The 25,958-nt window shown below is 37.2% G+C and overlaps 1 protein-coding gene across 5 annotated transcripts in view; it reads left to right on the forward strand.

Annotated features, from left to right (window-relative positions):
• LOC149080260 (uncharacterized) overlaps positions 1–25,958 on the forward strand; it is a 178,841-nt gene that overhangs the window by 128,114 nt on the left and 24,769 nt on the right. For all 5 annotated transcript variants that reach the window (XM_089239358.1, XM_089239357.1, XM_089239359.1 and 2 more), the window contains one exon: positions 2,038–2,172. In XM_089239358.1, the coding sequence (XP_089095484.1) occupies positions 2,038–2,172 (135 nt within the window). The remainder of the gene's footprint in view (positions 1–2,037; positions 2,173–25,958) is intronic.

Genomic DNA, 25,958 nt, shown 5'->3' on the forward strand with positions numbered 1-25,958 from the left:
TCTAAAGTTAATTCTGTAAAATTGAATTTACAAAACAATTTAAATTTATTCTCAACATTCACAAAATAGGAAAAATACACTGCTTGTGATTAAATCAAAAATTTCTCCCCAACAATCACGCCAAGTTCCTTTATGTCCATTCAATTTCTATGTCTCTTGTTGCTCATGTGATCAGCTAATTTGGCGATTTGTCCGGTTCATCATCATCTATTGATTTACTTGAAATCTTAGAACTCATCATTTCCAAAAGTACAGAGGTTTGAGAGAAAACCATCAGCCCTTTCTGAGAAATGGGCAGTTTTGATAGAGCAAAGCACAAATCAGAGAAGACCCATCGTAGATTTCATTATGAATTAACTGGTCATATGGAGAAATAGTCTGTCAATCACAGGGCTTGATGAAGTTCAGGAGTCCACATGGGAAGTACGCCCTCAGACACTAAATTGTCTGCTCAATTGTGAACGCCAGTATACATAGTAAGAGTAGCAATGCTCTACCGATCACTACAGGAAGACGAGAATGAGCTAGGCATCTGTAGAAAACTCAGGGAAAAATTTGTTATGGAATTAAAACTTTCCAGGCTAGGCAGTGATGATTGAGTGCCCAGGCGCTAAATATTAGGTATAAAAATTCATATTAAATCATGAGATTAGTGGCAGTGAGTGAGAAACTCAACCACGAGTCGTAGGTAAACAGACTTGATCAATGAATCTGAAAATTTCTTTGTTTGATGGAACTTATTTGTCTTCAAATGAAAAATTTTACTTTGCAAGGAAATTTACATAAACAACATACAAAAATATCACAATTATACAACGTCAAAATGGTAACACTAAACAATACAAGACAAACTAGCCAAGTCTTCCAACAGTACTGAGTAAAACCATTACATTATGAAAACACAAAGACCAAATACCTCCATTGGATGTCTGCAGTCATCTGCCAGCAAAACAAGGTATTTATATTGTCAGCATAATTCAACACGGTAGTAATATTGATGGTTCAGGCGATTGTTACCGATTTGAGGCCTGGCATTAGACCCTTATGCTGGGTAACAAGTATTATTACAACTGAACTCTTTCTTGAGAGAGCATATGAAAGCATTGGTGTATGAGATGCTTATAGACTCTGCTGAAGATCTTGTCACAAGATTCCTTGTTTCAGTGGACAAAATAAATATGACACCAGGAGTCTATGTGAATGTGCACCAGTCTTTCATTCAATGATGTGAACTGTGCAAAGACACCATTGGACATCACTGTGAGCATCTCCTTTGAGTCTTTCACTGGTCTGCACTGGATTTTGCAACTTATGATTTCATTATGGCTCTTTTTTTTTTTCACTGTTAAAACTGTTAGGATTGTTTTGTCTTTTGTGCGAATTAAATGAACTCAACCGGATCGTGATCGATCTGATATGTAAATCATGACGCGATTGCACATTGTTGTAGTGTGTATATATATGAACAGTTGGGATCCTGCGTTGTTCTTTGTTAGTGTTATGAGTGTCTGTATAATGTTTACGTTGTTTTGTCAGTATATATTTGGCACAATATGGACTTGGATTTCTCAATGATTTCTAGTAGAGATCGATATGCTTTCGTTAAATAAATCCATTAATTTGCCGATCGTTATTTCCGTCTGTATTTATGCATAACCACACTTTGCCAACAGAAACTTCAACATCGATGATTTACGCTTTTTTGACACTGAGTGGATTTTGACCATAAGTTCACCATAAATATTGTTTGCCTTGATGGGTACTATCATCCATGCAGTTTTGTCTAAACTGTTTACAAAATCCTTGTATATCAAAGATGATTTTGAGGTATAAAAAAAAGGTTGTTGTAGTGGTTTCCAAATATCTTCAGAAAATATTGTTATACTGTATATGGAGTGATTGAAAGGTTTTTGATAGTTGACTAAAGGCAATTTTAATCAAGATTTTCAAAAATATCATTGTAAAGAAATTTATCATCATATTGAGTATTGTTGCAATGAAGTTTCGCTGTATTTATACTAATTTTTGTGTTTTCAGACTGAAGCTGAACTTGCACGTCATAACCCTGGCAGAAAAGTATCGAGCACAAACAATATTCCTTTACCACGTCTTTCAGCCAGTCCTTCACGTGTTGATAGGTTAATAGTGGATGAGCTGCGAGAACATTCAAAGGTTCTTATTATATTATTTATTTTCAAATAAATCAAATCCTCATTGTACCATTATAAAAATTAAATTCTTTCATTGTTAGTCTCAGGTATTATTATTGATTCAAGAAAATTATGTGTTTTGGAAATGTACCCAACTATTTTTTTAATTAAACACTTCTCTAAAAAGGACAAAATATACAAAAAATTGACACATTTTTAAAACAAATGAAATTTAATTAGTCGAATGGTCGACGCGTTTTGGCTCTACAACGGAGAGCCGTCATCAGGATCTCGTGGTCAGAATTCACACAAATGAGTAGTGGAGGGGTGATGTTTATGTGTCTGGTCATCCGAAAAGTTCGCCTTTGTATTTGCTGCATCCGAGTGGTCTTTGGTTGTGGATTGAGGCACCATCTGTTGCAAAGTGTTGAAAATTCTGTCTCGACTGAAGTTAATACACCCTGTCCAAGCTGACGAAATATGTGGCGTGTTCCTTCCATCACTAACGAGGAAAAAACAAAATAAACAAAGGGAAATAATGGCGGCATTGCTTTTAGTCTGTATTGGTTTTATGATAAAAAAATTTCAGTTTTTCAGATATTGAAAGAAGAACAACTTTCGACATGATTTGAATGAAACAGATGGAGAGAGATGATAGCACTTGGAATGTAATGACCAGCAAGTAAAAACATGCACTGTTGAAAAAATTTTCTTGGCAAACTTGAAAAAACTGGTGCAGTACACTCATTGTACACTTTCTCTTATCAATAAATCTGTTCTTGAATAACAGGGTTTCACTATGTTTTCAATTGAAAAAAAAAGTGTTTATTGCGATAATTGAAAAATATTTTTTTTCACTCTCGGCCTAAAGATTATAGAAGAAAATGTGTATGAAATTCTTCTAAATAGGCTAGGATAACTCATCCTTGTAGCTTTCTTTTACAAGTTATTTTGTCCTCATCACAAAAATTAGAACTTTGCCCGGTTTTAATTTATACAAAAAAAATTTGACATGTTTTTAAGACAAATAAAATCTAATTGGTCAAATGGTCGACACATTTCGTCTCTACAATGGAGAGCCGTCATCAGGACCTCGTGGTCAGAATGCACATAAATGAGTCATGGAGGGGTGGTGTTTATGTGTGTCTGGTCGTCCGGGGAGTTCGCCTTTGTATTTGCTGCATATGAGTGGTCTTTGGATGTGAATTGGGGTGCCATCTGTTGCAAAGTGTTGAAAATTCTGTCTCGACTGAAGTTAATAAAGCCTGAAGTTATAGTTTGTTGCAGATAAATGACAATAAAAGTACTACATTTTATAAAATAAAAATGTTCATTGGGATAAAGATAGTTCAGTGGTTTTTTTTAGAGATTTAGCACAATTTTTTCCAACACCATAATATATACAATATATACTCTATGTATATGTTAATCACCATTTCGGCAAGGGGACTGAATCATTATCAACTCCAGGACTTTTTGACCCAAGAGTGTGATGTTGTCTATGTGTGTTGATTAAGCAGCAGAGGTCTTCAACTTGACCCTCTATAGTTCACCCCATAAAAACATATTGAAGAAATTTTTTTTACAAAAATTGATTTAAATTAGTGCTGTTAGTATATTTTTAATTGTAAAAATACACCAACACAGCAGTTTAATTAGATTTTTTAATTAGCTAAAATTGTTAATCAGAGATAAAATATATAGTTTTCCTCGATTTTAATGTTATCTATAAACAGGTAAAATAATTCTTAGCAAATTAAAATTGTTTTTTCCTTGAGTTTTATTTCTAATTGCGTGGGGCAATTTTATAAATCTTTGAACACATAAAATTTCAGCAGCTCCCAAAAAAAAAAAAAAAATGACACCAAAAAATCAACTTTTTCTAGATAGAAAAAGTACTATATGTATATATAGCTGTGTCCCATCAAAAACATTTCATGTAAAATATGTGGCCAAGTCTTGAGATTCTTTGCCCGTAAAAAGTTGTTATTTCTGATATAGAGCCAAGCCTATGCTGTTGTTAACTGTGGCACTTTGATTCACAAATCACCCCAAGGCTACACACCTTTAATAATTGAAGAACATTTCGGGACTTGGCAATTTCGGCGCGAGAATATGTTGACTATTGGCTATGCTTTATTATTCACGTTCATTAATAATATGCCATCAAATAATGTGAATAGGAATACATGTATCTACAGTGTTTTGACTAGATTTTACATAATGGTAAGATGTGATATGTGCTGCGTAATTGCTAAGTCCCAAAACGTTCTTCAACTAAAGGTGAGTATCCTTGGAGTGATTTGTGAATCAAAGAGTCACAGTTAATAACAGCATTAGACTTGGCTCTACATCAGATATCCCAACTTTTTACCGGTAAAAAATCTTGAGACTTGGATATATATTTTACTTGAAATGTTTTTAACAGGATTTTACTTCTTTTCATATATATATATATATATATATACACACACACACACGAAAATAATTATTTTAAGAAAATGGAAAAAAATTGAATTTTACATGAGAGTGAAATAGAACCTATGCAGTAGGTCTTCATCAGGGGGAACCCCATGCATGGTTCAAAAAGTGTAGGAGTTTCTGAAGGGTGGCTATGCCTAATTGCATTAAAAATGCCAACCCTTGTTCCCCGACACCTGCCTTCTCAAAAACATGTTGGACGAAAAAAAGACAATGAAAAAATGTTAAAAATACAATATTAGAAAAATTATATTCAGAGCTTTAGATGATAAGCTCAAAGAAGCATGAGAAAAAAAATATACAAATTTACAGGAAAAACTGTAACTTTGTATATTTTTTCACCACTTAAATGCTTGTTACTTGAGACTTTTTCACCATTTCACACTCGCGTGGAATTGCACAAGCCCATTGTATGTAAAGAGCTCTTATTTGGGCTTTGTTTTATATAAGCTAGAGTTATGATCCATCTATTTCTGTCAAAGATAAAATTTAACTAATAGTCAAACAATTACCTAGTCATGTTAGGAATTATTTAGAAGTAAGGAGGCCTGAGTCCTTACAAAGTTTGTTTGTGCTTTTAGATCAGTATGCTGCTTTGCAGATCACACCATAATGCAGCGGGACCTTGCACGGTAGTTTCGCGTCCTGTTGTCTGATCTGATTTAATTTTCTCCAGACTGGGCGGGGGGGGGGGGGTCATGTTCGTCAGAATTGCTCCTTAACCGTTTAAAGGCCAATGTTCCATAAATGGAATGGTTTCTATGTACAAAAATATCAGATAAAAATTGATTCAAACATTTAACGTATATACACTCATGTCCATAAATTAAGGATAATTCAGAATCACATGGAAATCGAAATCTAAAGTAAAAATTTCACCTGTAGAATTATCACACACATCTGCAAAAATGATATGCAAATTTCAGGAAGCCACCAGATGATGCCGATAGTACATCACAATGACGAGAGTGTAAGAGGGGGGTATATAAGGAATGGTGGCAAAGAAGTAAAATTGTTCACAAGAGTTCTGTAAAGCGCTCAGTGCCATAAGCGAATAGTTATGACACAGAGGACGCATGTGGATGATTTTTTTACGTGGTAGAATTATCGGCCGCCTGGAATGTGGGTGTACTCAGATGGAAGTATCCGAGGAACTTGGAATTGCCCAAAGTGTCATCTCTAGGCTTTGGCAACGATTCCAAGATAAGGGAAATGTCAGTAGACGTTACAGTACAGGTCGCCCCCGAGTTACAATGCCGAATGAAGACCGGTATTTGGCAGTAACTGCCAAAAGAAGCAGACGGAGCACAGCATCCGACCTGTCTCGTCAGCTATCTGCAGCCAAGGGTACCACAGTTTCAAGGCAAACCGTGTACAGACGTTTGGGAGATATTGGTCTATATGCTTGCAGGCCTGTCAGGTGTGTTCCGCTCACGGCAACTCACTGTCAGCAGCGATTAGCCTGGAGTAGAGAACATGCAATGTGCACATCGTCACAGTGGGCTTGTGTGATGTTTTCCAATGAGTCCAGGTTTAGCTTGCAGTCTGATTCACGTCAGACTTTCATATGGAGAACACCAGTTACCCATTACCACCAAGACAACATCATTGAACGACACCGTTACGGTGGTGCAGCATTGCTCGTTTGGAGTGGAATTATACTGGGTTCCAGAACAGATCTGCATGTTCAAACTGGAACCATAAAAGCCCAAATTTATCGGGACATCATTCTGGAACAACATGTACGTTTGTTTAGGGGTGCCATGGGCGCAGAATTTGTGTTTAAGGATGACAACGGCTGTCCTCACAGAGCAAACATCGTAAACGAATGCCTTGAATCTGAGGATATAACCCGTATGGAATGGCCAGCATTCTCACCTGACTTGAATCCGATAGAGCATGTGTGGGACATGCTTGGCCAACGAGTTGCAGCCCGTCAACCACCTCCTACATGTGTACCGGAACTTCGGAGAGCATTGCTTGCTGAGTGGAGTGATCTTCCCCAAGATCAGATCGATAATTTGATACTCAGCATGCCTAGGCATTGTACGGGCTGTATTTCATTGCATGGGAGACATACAATGTATTAACCATCATACCAACCATGCAATAGTAAGTTTTTGTAAAGGAATATTTTTTACATTTGCTCCAGGGAGCAAAAATCATAGTTTTTATGAATGGTATCATACATACACCATCGTTTTTGTTCTTTATCTTTTGTTTAATAAATGGACTTTATGAATAAGTAATGTTTGTTTTGTTTCTGAACCTTTATTTGCCGGAGCTGGCATTATCCTTAATTTATGGACATGAGTGTAGTTGGGAGTTCAATGTTTTTTTTAAATAAATTTGGAAACTTCAGATTGATATAAACATTTTTGACAAAATTTTGAAATTTGACATTTTTGGGGCATTTTTTCCCCCATTTCAATTAAAATTTGCCAAAATTTCAGTGTTGAAGTAAATTGAAAATTATTTCGTGTCTTTCTATATCATTTAATATATCAATCAAAGTAAATCAATTAGTTTCTTTATACTGTTAAACAGTGAAGAGCTATGCTCATTCAAAAATGCATGTTTCATTTATGGAACATTGGCCTTTCAAAACAGCAGGAATCTATAGATATCTAATGTGCAGAGCACTGCTTCGATTTTCCCGTTCGAACCCCAGGGTGTTGTCATCATTCGACATATGTATAGGGGCTAATTCTGGGTGATATGACACAGGAATGTGCTTTTTGGGGTGGATTGTTTATGTTGGGTGAGTACATTTTTATTCTTGCATTCTTAAAAATGTATGTTTTAGCAAACTGCAGACTAATCCAACCGAGGCCGACAATCTTAGATAGTCTTGTTGTGTTCAGCTGAGTGTAACCATATCAAAAAGATATCTCACATTAGAAGAAGCTGTAAGATATTTAGAAACTCTTTCAGATTCTGAATTAGAGGACGTAGATATATGCCAATTACGTGCTAATGAAAATGGGAACATCATGGATGAAGCTGATATTGTTGAAAATGATCTAGTATCAACAGTGCCAACTGATATATATGAAATGCTAGATAATTTTGCAACAACAAGGATGAGGTGTTAGAAAACTCCTGAAACATGTTCTTCAAAAGATAAAAAAGGAGCAAAACGTAAGTGCAACACTCAAGCTTAAAGAAAAAGCAAGACAGTTTTGAGCAAACCGGAAAAAAAAACTATTGCATGGGATAAAAATAATTCTTTCTAGAATCCGAGGCTCTGGATTCCATTGGAAAAGATTTGCCATATGACCATTATAGCATGTTGGATAATTCATTCAGAGTTGTGAGAAGCGGATCTTATTTCGCATTTGGAATTCCAAAGAGAAGTGACAATGGACCTTCTACGAATGAAGGAGGGGTTGATTATTTATCCAGGTCCACGCTGTCAACTAAAAAAATATGTCAGGTCATTTGATGGCCTGCGATTTTTTATTCAGCCTGCAGTCATATATTATGCCTGCGACGCAAGGACAGTGTGCGGTTTAACAAAAAAAAACCACTTTGTGTAAATGCTACCAATGTGACAAATGGGTCTATCAAATATATATGCTTTTCTTCTTTTAGCACAGACATTAGAAAAAAATTTGAATTTTCTGCACTCATTTTTATGTTAAAAAACCATTATGTGTTGCGAATTTGAATTTGTAGTAGAAAATAGAAAATTTCATGTGATAACTGTACTCCAGAAATAAATAATTGTGAGAATATAGGCGATACCAGTTTCCGTTTTCACCTCTCCCCAAGTGCCAATTGTATTGTGAAAAACAGAGAAAAAAAATTTTTCTTCAAATTTCAAAGTTGATCTATGTATAGGCATGCAAAAGGACCTCAAATTCCAAATTTCAAAACAATAAGTGACTTTGTTCATAGGTCTGCCTTTAAACGGTTAATCATACAGGTGCAGGGAAACGAGTCGGGAGATACATAAGGAGGAGGTGTGTGTCTTTGGCTCTAAACCCTCTCGTCAAAAATTTTTAAGACCTGTGGTTAAGGTGAACAATGTTTTTGTGCAAGCGAACATTGACACTGGAGCAGACAATTCTGTAATCAGTCTGGACTTGGCGTGTAGAATTTCTCGAAATGAAAATGAAATAAAGTCTTACGATGAAAAAGACTTTCAACTGGCCTCCTCTGCCAACCCGCGGGAGTCATTAAGGCTCAGTTGAGATACATAATAGTGTGGTTGATAGTGTTCGCTGGAGCTCCATTTGATTTTCTGATTAGTAGTGATATTTTGGCTTCTGGCTGAAATAATTGTAAATTTCAAACATAGCGAATTGAAAGGTGGTCTTCAACGATACTGTGGAAAAATTGATAGGGAAAAAATGAGCACATTACTTGAAAATTCAGAATTTTCTTTCGAACAAAAAAATGAATTGAAAAAATTGTAAAAATTTGAGGACTTGTTTCATGATAGACCCGGTAGAACTCAGGTCATTGAACATAAAATTTATACACAGGGTAGTCCTGTATTTTGACCTCCATTTCCACTCCCCCGGTGGAAGAAGCAGTTGGCGGAGGACCAGGTTAAACAGATGCTGGAGGATGAAATCATAGAGCCGGCTTCCACAGACTGAAGATCTCCATGTTTTCTGATCAAGAAGAAAACGGGGGCTGAAGATTCATCGTTGATTACAAGAAAGTAAACAAAATTACCGCTCCGGATTGGTATCCGTTACCCTGTATTGAACAAATTTTATAAAGGATTGGCGATTCTGCCTATGTTTCCACTTTTGATCTTGCCTCTGACGATTGGCAGATGCCGGTCAAGCCAGAAGATGGTGACAAGACTTCATTCATCCCGGAATCAGGCATGTATAGGTTCAAAGTCATGCCCTTTGACTTGAACAATGCCCTGGCAACATTTCAACGTATGATGACAATCATTCTTGGACACCTGGTAGGGAAATGCACAGAGTTCTATCTCGACGATATAGTCGTTTATATAGTTCCATGTTTCATGATCATCTCAAAAATCTCGAAGAAGCATTTTCGTATTTGATCAAAGCAGGTTTAACATTGAAACCAGAGAAATGTACTTTGTATAAAAAAAATTTGGAATATTTAGGTTTGAATTTGTCAAAAAATGGTTGGCATGTGAAACCTTGTCAAACTGAGGTCGTGCTGCGGTTTGTAAGGTCTCGTAATGTTAAACAGTTACAAAGATTTCTTGATTTGTGCAATTGGTGCAGACAATTTGTCCCCCATTTCAGTGACATTGCCCTCCCACTTTATCAACATACTAGGAAAAAATGTAAACATAATTGGGGCAGTGAACACCAAGATGCATTTGAAAGGTTAAAGGAAGCCTTAAGTTCTCCACCAGTACTCACCACAAGAAAACCTAATTGTCCCTTGAAAATATATACTAGTGCATCTCCGGGATAGGCTGGGAGCTGTCCTTCAACGAATGGAGTCGGACGGTGAGAAACCATCATGTCACCATTTGTTTTCATGGCAATAAGTATATATAAGGGGGCGTTCATCGCACCATAGGAAATAGGGGAGTTCCTGTATAGGTGGTTTAATTATTTTTTTTTTTTTTTGTATTGCACATGCTCATACACTTTTTGAAACGTGGTTATGTAAATTTTGTCCTTATTAACTTTTGTACATGCTATACAAATTTTAAGTATTCATAATTTTTTTAATGTCACTGTGATGTACGGTGTCTGTACAAACTTAAAATAAAAGGTCCATTCACAGTACAGGGTGAAGTGTGACCACTAAGGATATCCAGGGATATCCAGGGCACAAATTGAGTTACTAATAAAAATTGGTACTTTCAGCCAATGACGGTTAGGCTGGGGGGGGGGGCAATCGGGGTACCGAGTCAATTAGGGGCCCCAAAAAAGTTTGTGTGATTTGTATGATAATAACCTTTTCAAGAGGGGCCCCAAGGAAAACTCTGAGAAGACACACTTCAGCTCTAGCCGATGAAGTTATGCAAGAGTTTCTCAAGTTCAAATCAATAATAGAGTTAGAGCATTGATCAAATGCGTATAAAGAATTATCACAAAAAAGCTTATTATAGCATAGAACATACCTTTTGTGTTCCTTGGCAAAAATTTGCAGTTTTCTACATATGTTGCTGGGGTGTGCTGAAAAATCCTCATTGATATGTTACCGTTGAAACATGAAATCCATTATTCTATAGAATACCTAGTTTTTTCATGAAATAACTGATAGATTCAGTTAAAGCGTGAAACTCACTTGTATTCTATACTTTAATAAAGTTTTTCACAGAATAACAATCTACACTCCATTAAAGTGTAAAAAGAAACATTTGCATATAGCTTTCAGTAGGGGTGAAAGGTAAATGTGTTTCTTTTCCTTTCACCCCTACTGAATGAATGAACTCTTCAGGCTTTGATCGTAACATAAACAGGGCCGTATTTATGTTTTTGCCACCTCCCATTTCAATCTTACTTTTTACCCCCCCCCCCACCTTCCACCCCTCTCCTGCCATTACTAATAAATCATATTCAAACAAAAGACAAAAAGCGGTACTATATATAGTCAGAGATGACTATATTTGAAAAATCTGGGTCCTTTTTGAGTGAAAGTGGGTCCCTCTCAAAAAAAATTATGCCCCCCCCCCCATAATTCACTGGTATCTCTATGAATTTTCTTCCAGTATGCCCCAGGTTTTTGATCACTTGCTTATATTTCTTTGTTGAGACTGAGCGGTGGGTCATGTTCCGGGTAAGAGAAGAAGGTATCTGTGAATCAAGTATAAAATTCATTTCTAAAAACATGTTCTATCCAAAGGTTCATTTACTTTCATTGTCTACTAGTAGGAAAAACTTGCAAAAAGAAACTCATTATATATATAGCACTGAGAATTTAATGTATGGAATTCCGCACATGTAATAAATCTAAAACAAATATACAGTTGATCCCGCTTATAACGTTTCTCCCATTTAGAATGTATGAACTTATTTTCGTGGTCCTAACAATAAGAGTAATTCTCATTGAGATTTCCCGTTTAAAGTGTTTTCCTATTTATAACGTTTTTTATGACGGTTTTTGAAAAACGTTATAAACAGGATCCACTTTAATTAACAGTTGAAGGCACACATTTATATATTTACTATTAATCAATGTATAAATTCCCTTCTGATTGATTTTACATTTCGTTAAAAATATGTTAGCATTTTCAATATCTTCTGATCAAATTTAAAACAAATTAGATTCTCTCTCAGACACTTATCTTCTGATTCCCTACTCATACTTTGGTTTTCCTGGTAAAATGATTTTATTTTCCTTCCCTGATGGTCCACCATTCTGATCTGTCGCCATTTAACTGTCACATATTTTAACACCTGAATATGAAAGCTATGTCAGATTTGTGTTGGAAACACTTAACAGTGTGCTTACGTGTGTGTGCCCAGCATTTGGTATGTTTTGTGTTCCGTAGGTGGTGCCATCTATCTAGCGCCGCAACTAGATACTTTCACAAACAGGGCAAGTATACATTTTGGCACACCCATGTAATGTAGAAGAAGCAGTTATAAAGGGTAAATTTGGTGCCCCCCTCCTATAGTCCAGAGCGCAGGACACTAGGCCTGCCTGCCGCTCCCAGTTGCGGCCCTGCATCTATTCTCCAAACTGGTAATGCGTGCATTTGAAGTTCAACGTATGCATATTTGTATTGTAGGTCAGGTCTGTGTGGTTGCTGTGGCAACCAGAAGTTTTTTTCAGAGGAATAGCCAACTCAAAATTTGAAATCTTCAGAAAATCACATTTTTAGCCGATTACCATTGCACAATAGCAAGTTCCAAACACGGATTTTCACCAAAAGCAAAATTTGGGGGAGGTTATGAGGGGCCTCTTCCTCCCCCCCCCCCCCGAGATCAAAAATTAAAAATATTTTTGTAGAGAATTAAAATATTGGAATAAAATAATAATTTATTTTATACTATCTGTGAAGAATTGGATTCTGGTGCCCCTGTGACTACCGCATAGCAGCTAGATGACAAAACTGGATATTCAAGGTCGAGTTTTTACAGATTCGGTTTTTTTCCACGATATCTGGAAGGTTTTACAATTTGAACAGGCATTCCAATCCTTTACTATTAAAAAAAAAAAAAAAACGTGCATTTGCAATAGTGTAGGAACAAGACGAATTTACGTCTTATAGACGTGGTCTTTGAATGCCGGCCGATAGCCGTGAAAGTAGCGTAATTTCCCGTATAACCAGAAGGGAGAAAATCTGCAGGGTAATAAAAATCCGAAATTTGAAACTTCTGTACGTGGCCCCTCATTCAGGGAAGCAACTAGATATCCCTCATCTTAAGCCGGGTTTTCCTAGGAATAAGTTTTTTGCACAGAGTGACCGGAATTAGACCATTTCGCGCCGGCAGAAACGTGTTACATAATTATGCTACGCGTTTGTGTTTTCCTAACGTGGCGCATCATATCAGGGCGGCTATATTATAGTACATGGCCTTGGCATCAGCTACTCTGTCGTCTGCATGCTCTGGTTTGAAGAGAAACGAAAGAAAACACGAGAGAGAGAGTGAAGAGAACATCGGCGAAACACGTGGCGCACGACGCTATTGACTCCTCCAGAAGCAGTGGGCCAATCACGCCCAACGTAAAGCGCTGTCGTGAGGCTGCTTTTCTTATCGGTGAGTGGACGGCGTGTCGCGCTGGGCGAATTACGTTGCGCGCAGCACAGGAAACCTGCTCCTAGGAAAACCCGGCTTTATTCTTCAACAACCCGCATGTATATCAATACAGTACAGTGTACAAAGTAGTAAAACTAGTTTTTCAAGGTCGCGCGATCATGATACACGAGAAAAAAAAAGGAAGGGAAAAAAAGTTGGGGAGGTGTTTTTCTCTCTACTTTTTTCTTCTTAGAACTAGGAAAGAACGCATCCCGGATCATTCGTGAACAAAATTTTTACGCGTCTTTTTCCGAAATTCCGGGTATTTGACGTGTTATATAAAGCGTCAATGGCATCTCTGTATAGTTGTGCCTAAATTTTACTTTTCTGTCCTGTATTTGTATCCTATTCCAATCCATAATGATTGCCATATAACTGGGTTACTCAACCTCCGGCCCATAGGCCAAATGCAGCCTGGCAAGTTGTTCCATCCGGCCCGTTGAAGGTGTTCCCGAAGAAAGTTATCAATACACACAACACGATAGTTACACCAGTTTCTTGAATGCGAGCGGAAAACCATATCACCCTCTACCTGGCCCATGGACTGAAAAGTTTTGTGCACCCCTGCTGTATAACAATGAGGGCCATAACCATGGCCCCCACATCTGGGAGCAGGGCCCCAGGCTGGGATCTTTTGCTGTCCCCGGTCAGACTTTTCACGGGCCCTTTATAGTTAATTTATAGCATGAAAAAGCTGAAAAAATGATGAGAATTATCTTGGGCCGCAAGACTAGAGCCCTGTCAACTCTGCCCTTGTGGGGGACATGACCTCTGTAGACCACCTAAAGAGCTAATATAAAGGGTTTTGAGGCCATTAAATGGAAATATTTTTATTTATACAATTGTAAGTAGCTCTAACGAAAATTTGCTCATAAATCATTTTTATTATTTCTTTTGTCTTTAACATCAAGTGCATTCTCTCAGCATGTATCAATATTAAAATGTGCATATGTAAAAATCAAGTAGCCAAGGGAGAGGATCCTGTATTCTCTCCCATTCACCTATATCAAAATACTGATGTACTCATACATGATTAAGTTTACTGTATTATCAGTTTGGTACTTTCCAAAACAGTAGTTTAGCGCCCTTTGCCTCTGATAGAAATTTCTGGCTTGGTCCTGATTCATCGCAAAAATATTGCATTACACAATATATTTTTTTTTCAAGATTAAGACCAGACAAAAAATTATCAAGTGTTTTATAGAGCCAATAGGACTCACAGTATTTATACTACAAATTACCACAGGGGAAAACTTTTATAGGGTCCATGGGTCAGAAGCCTCCCCACCCTAATATTTGTCACCATCCCCATAATATCTTTTTTTAAACATCTATAGAGATATTAGGTCTGAAGGCTCCCCCCCCCCCAATATTTCAAATAACTTTACACTTATGCTAATTACTATACGTCAACGGTTCCCAAACTGTGGATAGCGAGCTCCTCCCCCGGGGTTTACATTAATGAAATGAGAATATAAATACAGTCAAACCTATTTTTTTAAATTTCTACTTCTCGAAAATCTCCATATCTCAAAAAATTAAAAAAGTTATTGCATTTTCTGTACAAAATCAATGCCCTTTCACCTCTCTGTGTTGATGTAATTTTCGAAAACTCTTTATCTCGAAGGCCAAGCCCAATGATAGTAAAAATAAAACACTTAAATTCCTTTTCTTTCGCACAAATAAGGCTTTTCTCCGGAGGTGAAAGAAACTGATAAGAAAATATTATTTGTATTATAGCCATTGTGTTGATGGATCTTGTCCATGGCTATAATACAAATAGGCGGATTTTGTGATTGACAGAGGGTAGATGTCATGTGGATGTCTTGTTCAGCATGGCAAAAAGTATGGCAACAAGCAATTCAAAATTGCTTCAAGAAAGCTGCGGGTTCAGAACCAGTCATCTCAGTGATGAAGGATCAGATCTGGTGGTTCACTCGAATTTCAACGATTGTCAGAGCAATGTTGAAGATAAAACTGTGAAACATGGGGCCATTACTAAAAAACACTTGAAGCTAGAGATTTTATTTGCTGATTTTGTTGAAATAGACAAAGCTCACTACAAACTTGTAGCACCTTGACTGATTCTGAAATTATTGGTGAATGTATGACCGACTCAAGTGACGAAAATACAGCAGAAAATGTTCTGGAGGAATTAGAAAAAAGTAAATGAAAAATGCTGAATGTATGCTGTAAAAACGCTGTGTCATTTTCTGGAGCAATCTCAGAAGATAGGACCCAAAATATTAGTAGCTCTTGCTAGTATAGACGAAGTAGTGAAGGTAAGCAAAAAATATACATCAATCAAAGCTTACAGATTGTTTTAAATATGGTATGTAAATAAAATTGAATTGAACCAAAAAAAAAAGAATGAAACATATTTTAGTGCATTTGCTTACACTGTGATTGAACATTCATTGTGCGATGTGTGGATTGTGTAACCAATAATTTCATTAGTGGTATGTAGTAAACTATACTACGGTATTTTTCAGTCAATTAACTTTTTATATGGGCACCCTATGCTCAAAAGCCCAAGTAGAAAGTTGTTGCCCTGTCTCATCTGATGCCAACAAAGAAATTTCCATGTTTCTAAGTGCAATAATCTCACAGCTATCTGAATCAAAAAATCTGAAAAAAGTTGGGAAAGAAGTGTCCGTTAGTTTTTGCTGCTTTTTTTCCCCAACTTTCCTCTGATTTTATAATTCAAATATCTCAACGAATGCTTAGAAACATGGAAATTCTCATTTATTGTACTGCTTTTATTCTTTCAATTTTTGTTCTTTTCCCTATGCTACTTTTATATCGAAAGCTACATAATAAAAAATATAATAATACAAACATTATGGAAAAAATTATTTGAAAAGTTAATTTAATATTTGAACGGTTAGAATAATACATAATTTAGATTTTTTTTTCCTTTTATACGGAAATCAGTTTTTGTGTAAAGTCTTTACATGAAAGTCAAAAATGAGTCACGGTTAAAATCAGTGACCAGAAATGCATCACGAAACTTCATAATTTCTAAAACTTGGTATATTCATCAGTTTCCAGACAATTTTCCCTAATTTCAATTCTACAAGTCTGAATAATCTAATTTATTATATTAAATTGATTCTAAATATGAATTAATATGGAATTTGATGAGTTGTTATTAATTTTTTATATTAGAATTAAAAACGAAATGAGCAATAACTAACATATATTTTATTGTGGTCTTTTGTTTCTATATTTCATTGAATATATTTTTTTTATTGTGGTGCATGTAGTTTAACATAGTACTGTATTTCTTGGAATAAGCACCACATGAACGTGTGCGTCACTGTATCGGGAAAAAAGAACTGTATATGACATTTTGTTTATGAATTTAACATATAAGACCTGTATCCACAGTACATTTCTGATATAAAATTTATTAAATGCTTATTTTTAATTTTGGAAATGCTTGCTAAATGCTCAGTAATGCTTGTCAATTTTTAAAATGCTACTCGGTTAATTGACAGTTGAATATCATGTGATGCAGTAAGCCAATCTCTTGGAAATTGTGTTTTTGAAACAAAAATGAACATACGCATCACATCCCCCAGTGCACTACCAGTCTCTAAAATCTTGTTTTCAAAACGTAAGCAATGCGATGCTCGTTCCATGAAATAAGGGGATTAATATAATATAGCAATTAAAATGCTGTTTATATGTAAAAGGTACTATGTCCACTTTCGTCAATATTGAGATAACACTATTAATTTGCTTTATTTTCGTTACACTATACACATAGGTATAGAACATGAAGTCCTATTTCAATAAATAGCAGATATTCACTTTAAAAACACTTTAAATGGCTGTCTTGTGAAATTTTCCTTATTGGCACATGGTGCCAATTATCTTCGATATATAGAAATATTTCAAACTGCAAATGTAAAATGTAAACTGTTCACCTGTCGTGTTTGTTACACACCTAAAAAGCAAGTAAGACAGAGTAATATAAAGATTACAGAGGAAACACAATTTAACTGTTGTCCCTGTATTAAGACCAGGATGCGAGTCAACTTCATGTGGTTTTGCAACCATAATGAAACTAAAATATAAATAAATATTCCTTTTTACTTTAATTTCTCAAATGAGCACTAGCACAAACTTTTTCAATTCCGCTGTGGTGGTCGAGTGGTTATAGTGCCGGACTCGTGATGCGAGGATCCGGGTTCGAACCCCACAGTGGTGGTCGGCTGAAGTTGGTTTTCTGTGGTTCCCAACTTCAAGGCGCAAATGCGAGCCGATCTCCCCGTTAAAAAGTCTCGCCACAGAGAGCAACAGTCCTACAACGGTAAATCATTCAACCATAACACTTCACTCATAGTTAGTAAAACTGGGGGCAGATGACAGCACTACACATAACAAGCATTACACAGAAACAAACTTTACGTCAGGTTGCACTACACGTACACGCACATTCCCGAATGTACCGATTCGTTGGGGGGTTCCGCGGGGGGGGTGCATGTGTGGTGTAGCAGTAGTAGGTAGGGGCTCTGGGATCCATGATGTTCTTAAGTCAGCCACCTCGTTGGGCAATTTGCCTGTTGTGGCATTGTATTTGTATTTGTATAACGATGTATCATATAAAAAAATATTTGACTTATGCCTTAGTGCAGTGGTTCTCAACCTTTTTAATATCGCGGCCCGGCAAATTATTTCAGGACTCGAGGGCCCGGTCTTCAGTATAGTCATACAAAATTTTAAATATTTCTGAAACAATAAGTATGTAATTATATGAACTTTTACTATAGTAATAGTAAATAACTATTAATAAGTAATTCCACATTATTTATATGATTAACTCAAATAATTAATGAAAAATATCAAATTTCTAATTGCACATATTTTGATTAATAGGTGTCGATTTACTTACGTGTTTAGTGAGGGATGTTAATGAGCTCGAAATTTTTATTGAGTAAGAAAGATGAAATAATTGCGTTAAACATATTATTCCATAGCTTTAAAAAATACATATTCTCTCTCTCTCTCTCTAATCATCAAAAATTTATGTTATATAATGTGAAATTCTGCTCACTGTACCATAATTAAATTGAGCATTTGTTCTTAGTTACGACATAAAATCAATGAGAAAAATCTGTGTACATAGTAACTCCTCCAAAAAAGTGAACCGTAGCAGAAAGATGTCAGGGTAAACACTAGCTACAATGTCACCCACCTTAGATATTTCAGAAACAGGAAAATTAATATTTTAATTGAAATATCTAAATGAAGTTTCATGAATCTCTGAATTTAACGTTATACTACGAGCACAAATTAATATTTCAATTTTAAAATGAAATACTTCAGTTTAACAAAAATTAGAACTTCAAAAACAGTGACTCACCATGGATTATGACACTAATGAGACTTTTGTTGTTGTTTTTTGCCCGTTATCTCGTTAATCCTGGGCTGAATCAAAGTAACAGCCAAACGAAGACAGTCAAAAAGTTGTAAACGGTTTCTCTGTTTTGTTTTGAGCACAGTCATAGTAGAAAAAAGCTGTTTCACAAAGATACATGGTAGAAAAACAAAGAATAAGTCTCATCACCACCTCATGCAAATTTGGAAATTCGTTTTTTACTTTTATCCAGAATTTTGCAAGGATAGTAGAATTATAAGTACTTTCCAATCCTTTGTCGGATGACAATTCAATTAGTTCAAGGGTTTCTTGATAAGAAAGGGCTGCTGTTTTGTGTTCAAGAAAAGGATTCATGGCCCACATGTATTTTTCCCTTGGGTCCTCGTTTTCCGGATAATATTTTTCAAACGACAGTAGCAACATCTTTAAATGCGATTCAATAACATGTGGAATAAGGGTGCTTGAATTCAAGCCATCTTCTTCCATAACATAATCTGAGTATGACTGAAACATTTCGTAATTATTTTCACCAATCATTTTCAGCCAGAGTTTGAGTTTCTTTTTAAATGATTCAACCTTATTCCAAGAATGAAACATCGTTGTTTCTGATCCTTGAAGTTTCAAATTCAACTCATTTATAGAAGAAAATATGTCACTGAGGTATGCCAACCTGGCTACCCACTTCTTATCTTGAAAGAAGTGGTACATATCACTTTTTTTACCAATAAGGAACAATTCAACTTCCTTTTGAAGTTCATATATCCTCTTCAGAACTTTACCTTGGGACAGCCAACGAACTTCCGAATGAAAAAGTAGATTTTTGTGATCGGTGCCCATCTCATCACACAATACTCTCAACAATCTAGTATTCAAAGCACTGTTTTTTATGAAATTAACTATTTTAATAGATTACAACAGGACTTCGTTAAGTTCAGGAATCATTTTTTTAGAAGCCAGGTTTTACCTGTGACTGAAACAATGCATTGATATTAAGTTATTTTCACTCACCATATCCTTGATTCTAGCGACTAAACCCGAATGTCTACCCGTTAGATTCGCAGCACCGTCAGTGCAAACCCCCAGCGCAATTTTGCCAATCCAGTCCCTTATCTTTCATAAAATTATCCAAAACTTTGAAAATTTCATTGCTGGTTGTGTTTGCAGCTAATTCCAAAACACTCAAAATGTTTTCCATCACGTCATTATCAATGTGATCAATAAACCGAACGTACGTGAGCAAAATGCTGTGGTTTTGACATCAGTGGATTCATCCAGCTGTATTGCAAACAATTTTGATATCTTAATTTTTCTACGAGTTGCATTTTGGTGTCTAGTGCCATGTCGGATATGCGCCTTTCTATGGTATCATTTGACAATGGAATGTCTTTCATTCTATTTGCCACAGACTGGCCTAACACTTCTCGGCAAGCAGTAATTAAACAAGGCTTGATGAGTTCTTCGCCAATAGTATACGGTTTTTTGCATTTGGCTATTTGTAATGATATCAAATATGATGTCGTTAGTAGTGAATCGTCAGTCGTTGAAGTTCGAGAAATAATTTTCTTTTCTGCTTGAAGAGCCCCTTTTTTGCGCATGAAGAAGTCAATAGGTTTGTTCGCAAAATCAGGATGTCTCGTGCTGAGATGTCAGACGCGATGGTTTCATGGCTTCGTTTGCCAAAACAGTACACAAATAACATATTGAGGTCTTATCAATTGGAAGGTGTCAGGGCAAAGAATGAAACCAAATTTCAAATAATCGTCACTGTATTTACGGATGAACACTGACTTTTTTTTCTGAGTGACCCATTTTTTCCTCGTTATGCACGTCCTAATGGTCGTCCTGCTGGCTTGACTCGGGAAAATCAGGTTTGTTTTTAGTTTCAGTTTCGATACGGGATTTTTTAACTCCAAAACTGAACAAAGTCCCTTGTCTTTTACTCATGATGAAGTTCGAATTTCCACACTTATTCACAAACAAAATGAATACTCCAAAAAAAAATTATAAAATAAAAAATCGAAATAACAGCTTGCACGTAGCACCAATTTTTTTTCTCCCGAAGAAACGACGAAAACAGTACCACACAATTCTGAGAACCAGACACAGACTGCTTCGATGTCTGATTAAGCTTTATGCCCGGAATACAGTATTTTCTGTGTACCTCGCTGATTAGTGGCTGACATTTGGCATACAGATGACAAAGGGGAAGATTTCCCCATTCAAAGTTGTAATTAGATTTGTAAGAGCATTTTTCACGAATGGTCAACAACAGCGGCATCTTTATAGGCCCTATCTTATGGGTTAAGAATGTGTTGATTGTCCAAAAGTTTTCCATCATTCTTCAACACCTCCACATTGAGAAGGATGCCTCTTAGTCACTGATGAGCATATGGTGACTAGCACATGTATTTTCAGTCTCCGGGGCATGAGACATTGCTCCGGGCAATAGCATTTTACTTAAGAACATTCCCATTATAGTAATGACGGACCATATGTATAACAAAAAAAAACACACACACACACACCCATATAGCTACGGGAGTTTTTTCGGCAAACATGAGAGAGCACTTTAATTTTCCTAAAAGGTGCCTAATTGTCCGGCAATCATGATGGCTACTTGAAAGTCGCACTACAAAAAAAAAGAAGGAAAAAGTTCTTTGAGGGAAGACCAGACGCACCCCATTCGCATAGTCTTGCGAACGAGGATCGCCTTGAGAAAGATATTCCCATTGTGTGTGGAGTTGAACAAAGGGCCCCCCTCATGGCTATTCCTGCTTGTCGCAGTGGAAATCGTTCACTTGTTTACATCTGGATGTAAGGAATTTTGTGGACAGAGATTTGAATTACGTATTGCTTATGAAAAAAAAGTTTCTGAAGTAATTCCGTTATTGTGTTCAGGAAAACTATATAGCAAATAAACAATTAAAATGATCCAAAGGTGAATCTCTCGCGGCCCGGCACGATCGATGCCACGGCCCAGCAGTTGAGAAACACTGCCTTAGTGAATACAAGTATTACAGAAGATTCCAAATTAACTAAGATTGAATTGGGGTAATTATTCATAAATTATCATTAAAGAAAACTCTCACAAAATACAAAATGTATGATATGAACTTATCAGAAATGAGTAGCTATTGTTATTTCACAAAACAACAAAATAGATAACGAGAAATTTATTCATATGGAGGTGGTACAACCTTGTCAAGCTCGGGTAGAAAGACCAATGAATTCTTTTCTTCCTCCTCAGAAGCGTGCTCTTTCTCTTAACGTCGTAACACTCCCCTCCAGTGCTGATCGTACAAACTAATTATTGACAACAAAAGAAAAAATATACATATACACACACATAAGGACGGAATTATTCATGCACTTATAAAATGAGGCATTTCGGGGGATGACTTTCTCTGCCGTAGCGAGTCACAATAGGTTCACTGTTTATACTGTCACTGTTAGTGGCAATGTGCACTGGTTTCACTCGTGCAATGTTCACACATACGTTTCTTCCTTTACATCTGATGATGATAGTGTTATTGCGCCTTGTGACCACTTAATAAGGGCCATCATATCGGCACTGCAACAGCTTCTTGACAGCGTCATTGCGAAGGAAAACATGAGTGGAATGATCAAGTTCTTTATGGATGAATGTTTTGGGTTTATTATGGTTGAGATGTTGGGACAGGTCAAATTTTCGAAAAGTGTTGTCATAACTCAGTGAGCAACTGTTTCTCATTGACATCTATGTTGGAAGCTGAGAAGAACTCCCCAGGGAGTTTGATAAGTTCACCATATACCAGTTCAGATGTAGAGCATTCCAGTTCTGGCTTGTATGCCGCTCTTAGTCCTAGAAGAACGATTGGCAATACTGCCACCCAATCTGTTGAGGAATGGCACTTGATCTCTGCTTTAAGAACTTGATGTCACCTTTCAACAGCACCATTCACTTCAGGATGGAATGGTATGATTTTGTTTGATCCCCAGTAGTTTGCTGAGAGATAGGAATGGATCACTCTGAAATTGTCGGTCTTGATTGGTAACGATCACTTCTGGTACTCCAAACCGTGCAACCCAAATATGTATGAAAGCCTTAGCAACAGTCTCAGCAGTAATATCTGCTATAGGAATGGCTTCGGGTCATCTTGAAAAGCGATCTATGCAAGTGAGGCAGTAGCAAAAACCTTCTGATAATGAGAAGCGGGCCCACTATGTCGATGTGCACATGACTAAATCATCAGGTTGGAGATACAAACTGTCTAATATGAGGGCTGATATGATGATGATTTTTTTACCTCTGACAGGTGATGCACACTTGAACCCGATTTCAGATGTCTTTTTTCATGTTCAGCCATACATATCTGTCTATGATCATTTTAACAGTGGATTTAACACCTGGATGTGTAGGTTGATGAATAATTTTAAACACTTCAAACGATATTGTTTAAGGATATATGGCCGAGGTTTAGACGTCGAGGTATCGAAAAAAGTTGTGTTTTTCCACATGAGGAAGAGAGCTGTTGAAGAACGAGTGAAGATGGTATATTTCCGTCAAGCAACTGCTTCAGTTCAAGGTCATTTCTCTGTGCTTCAGCAATGAAGTCGTAATTCATGGAAGAAGGAAAAAGTAGGTCAACTCCTGCTCACGAGAGAGCATCCGCTACCACATTGCTTTTCCCCTCGATATGACAAATATCAGTTGTAAACTGTGAGCAATTAGATTTAATTGATTAATTTGTCTAGGAGAAAGCTTGTCTGCTTTCTAATTGAAAACGAACACCAATGGCCTATGATGTGTGAAAACTGTGAAAGATTTACCCTCCAGTAAATATCGGTAGTGAATGATTGATGCAAAAATTCCCAAGAGTTCGCAGTCATAAGCACTGCATCGCTTTTCTGTATCACTCAGTTTGTGGGAAAAAAAACTGAGCAGCTGCCAGCTATTATTGATGTGTTGTACCACTGAGCCGATAGCTATGTTGCTGGCATCTGTCACGAGTGCGATTGGGAAATAGGGCCTCGGATGTGTCAAAAGAACTGCTTCTCTAACAGCAAGTTTTGTGTCATCGAAAGCTTCAATGTGCTCTGGTGTCCACGTTACAGGTGTTTTGTCATGACTTGTACAATTTTGAAGTACTATGCAGTACATGCAGTGGCAATTGTGTCGCAGCCGCTTCCGGTAAAAAGCAACAGTAAAAATTTACCATTCTGACAAATTGGTGAAGTTCTTGGGTCTTTGGTAAGAGTCAATGGCATCGACCTTGGCTGGTAGCGGTTTAATGCCCTGCGAGTCGACTGAATGTCCTAGAAACTTGATTGAAAATGTAACGTATCGGGATCTGATCCCTCTACGTTAATGGTGATCTTGTCGTTATGTGGGAAATTCCTTCTTATTTTAGACCCCAGGGACCTCTCAGTTACCGGAAACCACCCGAGGACCCGCTGGCAAACCGGTACGGGCCAGAATGTTCGCTTAGTTCGGCAGTCGACGGGTGGGGTCTTTCAGCTGTCAAACGAGAACGGGCCAGAGGTCGGGCTGCTGATGTCCCACATAAATTAATTTCCCTCATGACGACGATGTCGCTATTTTCGTGGAGGGTTCTGGTCCAGATTATGTATAGTTTGGACAAGGCTTAAGGGTTTGCCTGGTTAAATATTTTTATTTTTATTAAAGAACCTCCCGGGGGAGTTGTTACAAGTTTCATTGTACAGAAAATATAGTGTTGTACTCACTTGTTTTCGGCGGGGGGTTGCAGACCTCCATCGGAATATTTCATTTCTTATTGTCTTGTTGGTATTGTTTGCATAATCGGGAGAGTCTGATCAGCTCTCCGGATTGTGTCATGTTGCCAGATTCCAATGTAATAATTCAATTGTAATGTTTATAATATAGTGACGCATGAATATGTAAATCCGATATTTTTGTTGAGGCAAAAAGGCCTTGCGAGGACATGTAGGCCCAAATTTCTTGTGAAATAGGAGTATAAATTCCTCCCTCTTTGTCTCTCACACTGCGTTCATCCTTTGTTTGTTCTTTTTAACTGAAGCCTCTAGTAGGACGGCTCACCGTCTTGCTACCGTATCCATTGGCCTTAGGCTGGGAAAATAAGCTGATAATTAGTTAAAATGAAATAGTTTACAGTATTTGAATTTGTTTCCCGGCAGGTCCGGAATCGAAAGCATTAATTAATCTTTATAGTCAAAATTCTTCATTGCTGATGATAGACGAAGCGGCTGGCCTTGTCAAGGCTACACATTGTAAGTGACACCAAAGTGGTGTCCGGCCCTCAACCGAGAGGCCCCTTGAAGCTGATCAAAGTGGTCCGGCCCTCAACCGAGAGGCCCCTTGGAGCTGATCAAAGTGGTCCGGCCCTCAACCGAGAGGCCCCCTGTAGCTAATCATAGTGGTCTAGCCCTCAACCGAGAGGCCCCCTGGAGCTGATCAAGGTGGTCCGGCCCTCAACCGAGAGGCCTCCTGGTACTAATCGAAACGATCCGGCTCTCAACCGAGAGACCTTCACTGATACTTGCGGGGAAAAGCTACGTCGAAGTGACTAACAACATTGGATGTCCGATCAGCATAAAAGTTTGACTGTTGATGATCATCAATTAGTGAGCCAGTATCTTTCTGTTAATGTCAGATAGATGGCTCCATGTTGTACTAACCCACTGTTAAAATTGACTAACTTTATTGAATTTAATAAATAATATTTCATGCGAAAGTTTACTTGCAATCATTTTCCACTTGTCGTTTGCCACCTTATTACTGGATATTTTGAACCGGGCAAGCAACTCCCATAAGGGACGTTGCAATTTTGGGGGCTCGACCTGTTCTCAGTAAATGTGGCAAACCGCGGGTGGAAAGTACTTTCGCTTAAAAAATTTTTTTTTTTGAAATTTAACATTGATTTTGGAAAGGAATCCAAATAATCATACTACGCCGTAAAATTGGGGCGATCTTCTGATCAAGGTCAAATCTAAGTTTTGCAAAAAATGTGATTAATGTTCTAGTGGTTTTGTGATTTATATTCTAGTCATTTTCAATGTTTTAATGTTTGATACTTAGGACTTTTCCTCCGGTTGCACGATCCTGTAGGAGAAGGGGGAGCGCCTGTCGAAATTAGTGTGTATAATGTGTATTTTGGAGGGAAATTTTATTTCATGTATTTTGGGGGCTCGACCAGGATCGATCGCAATACGTTGCAAACTGCATGCGAACACGCATTTGTCTATATTGATTTTTAGTCC

This window comes from Pholcus phalangioides, unplaced genomic scaffold, assembly GCF_987345545.1.
Source record: "Pholcus phalangioides strain wild (caught in Gottingen) unplaced genomic scaffold, Ppha-v1.0 ptg000011l_1, whole genome shotgun sequence".
Classification (NCBI taxonomy): Eukaryota; Metazoa; Arthropoda; class Arachnida; order Araneae; family Pholcidae; genus Pholcus; species Pholcus phalangioides.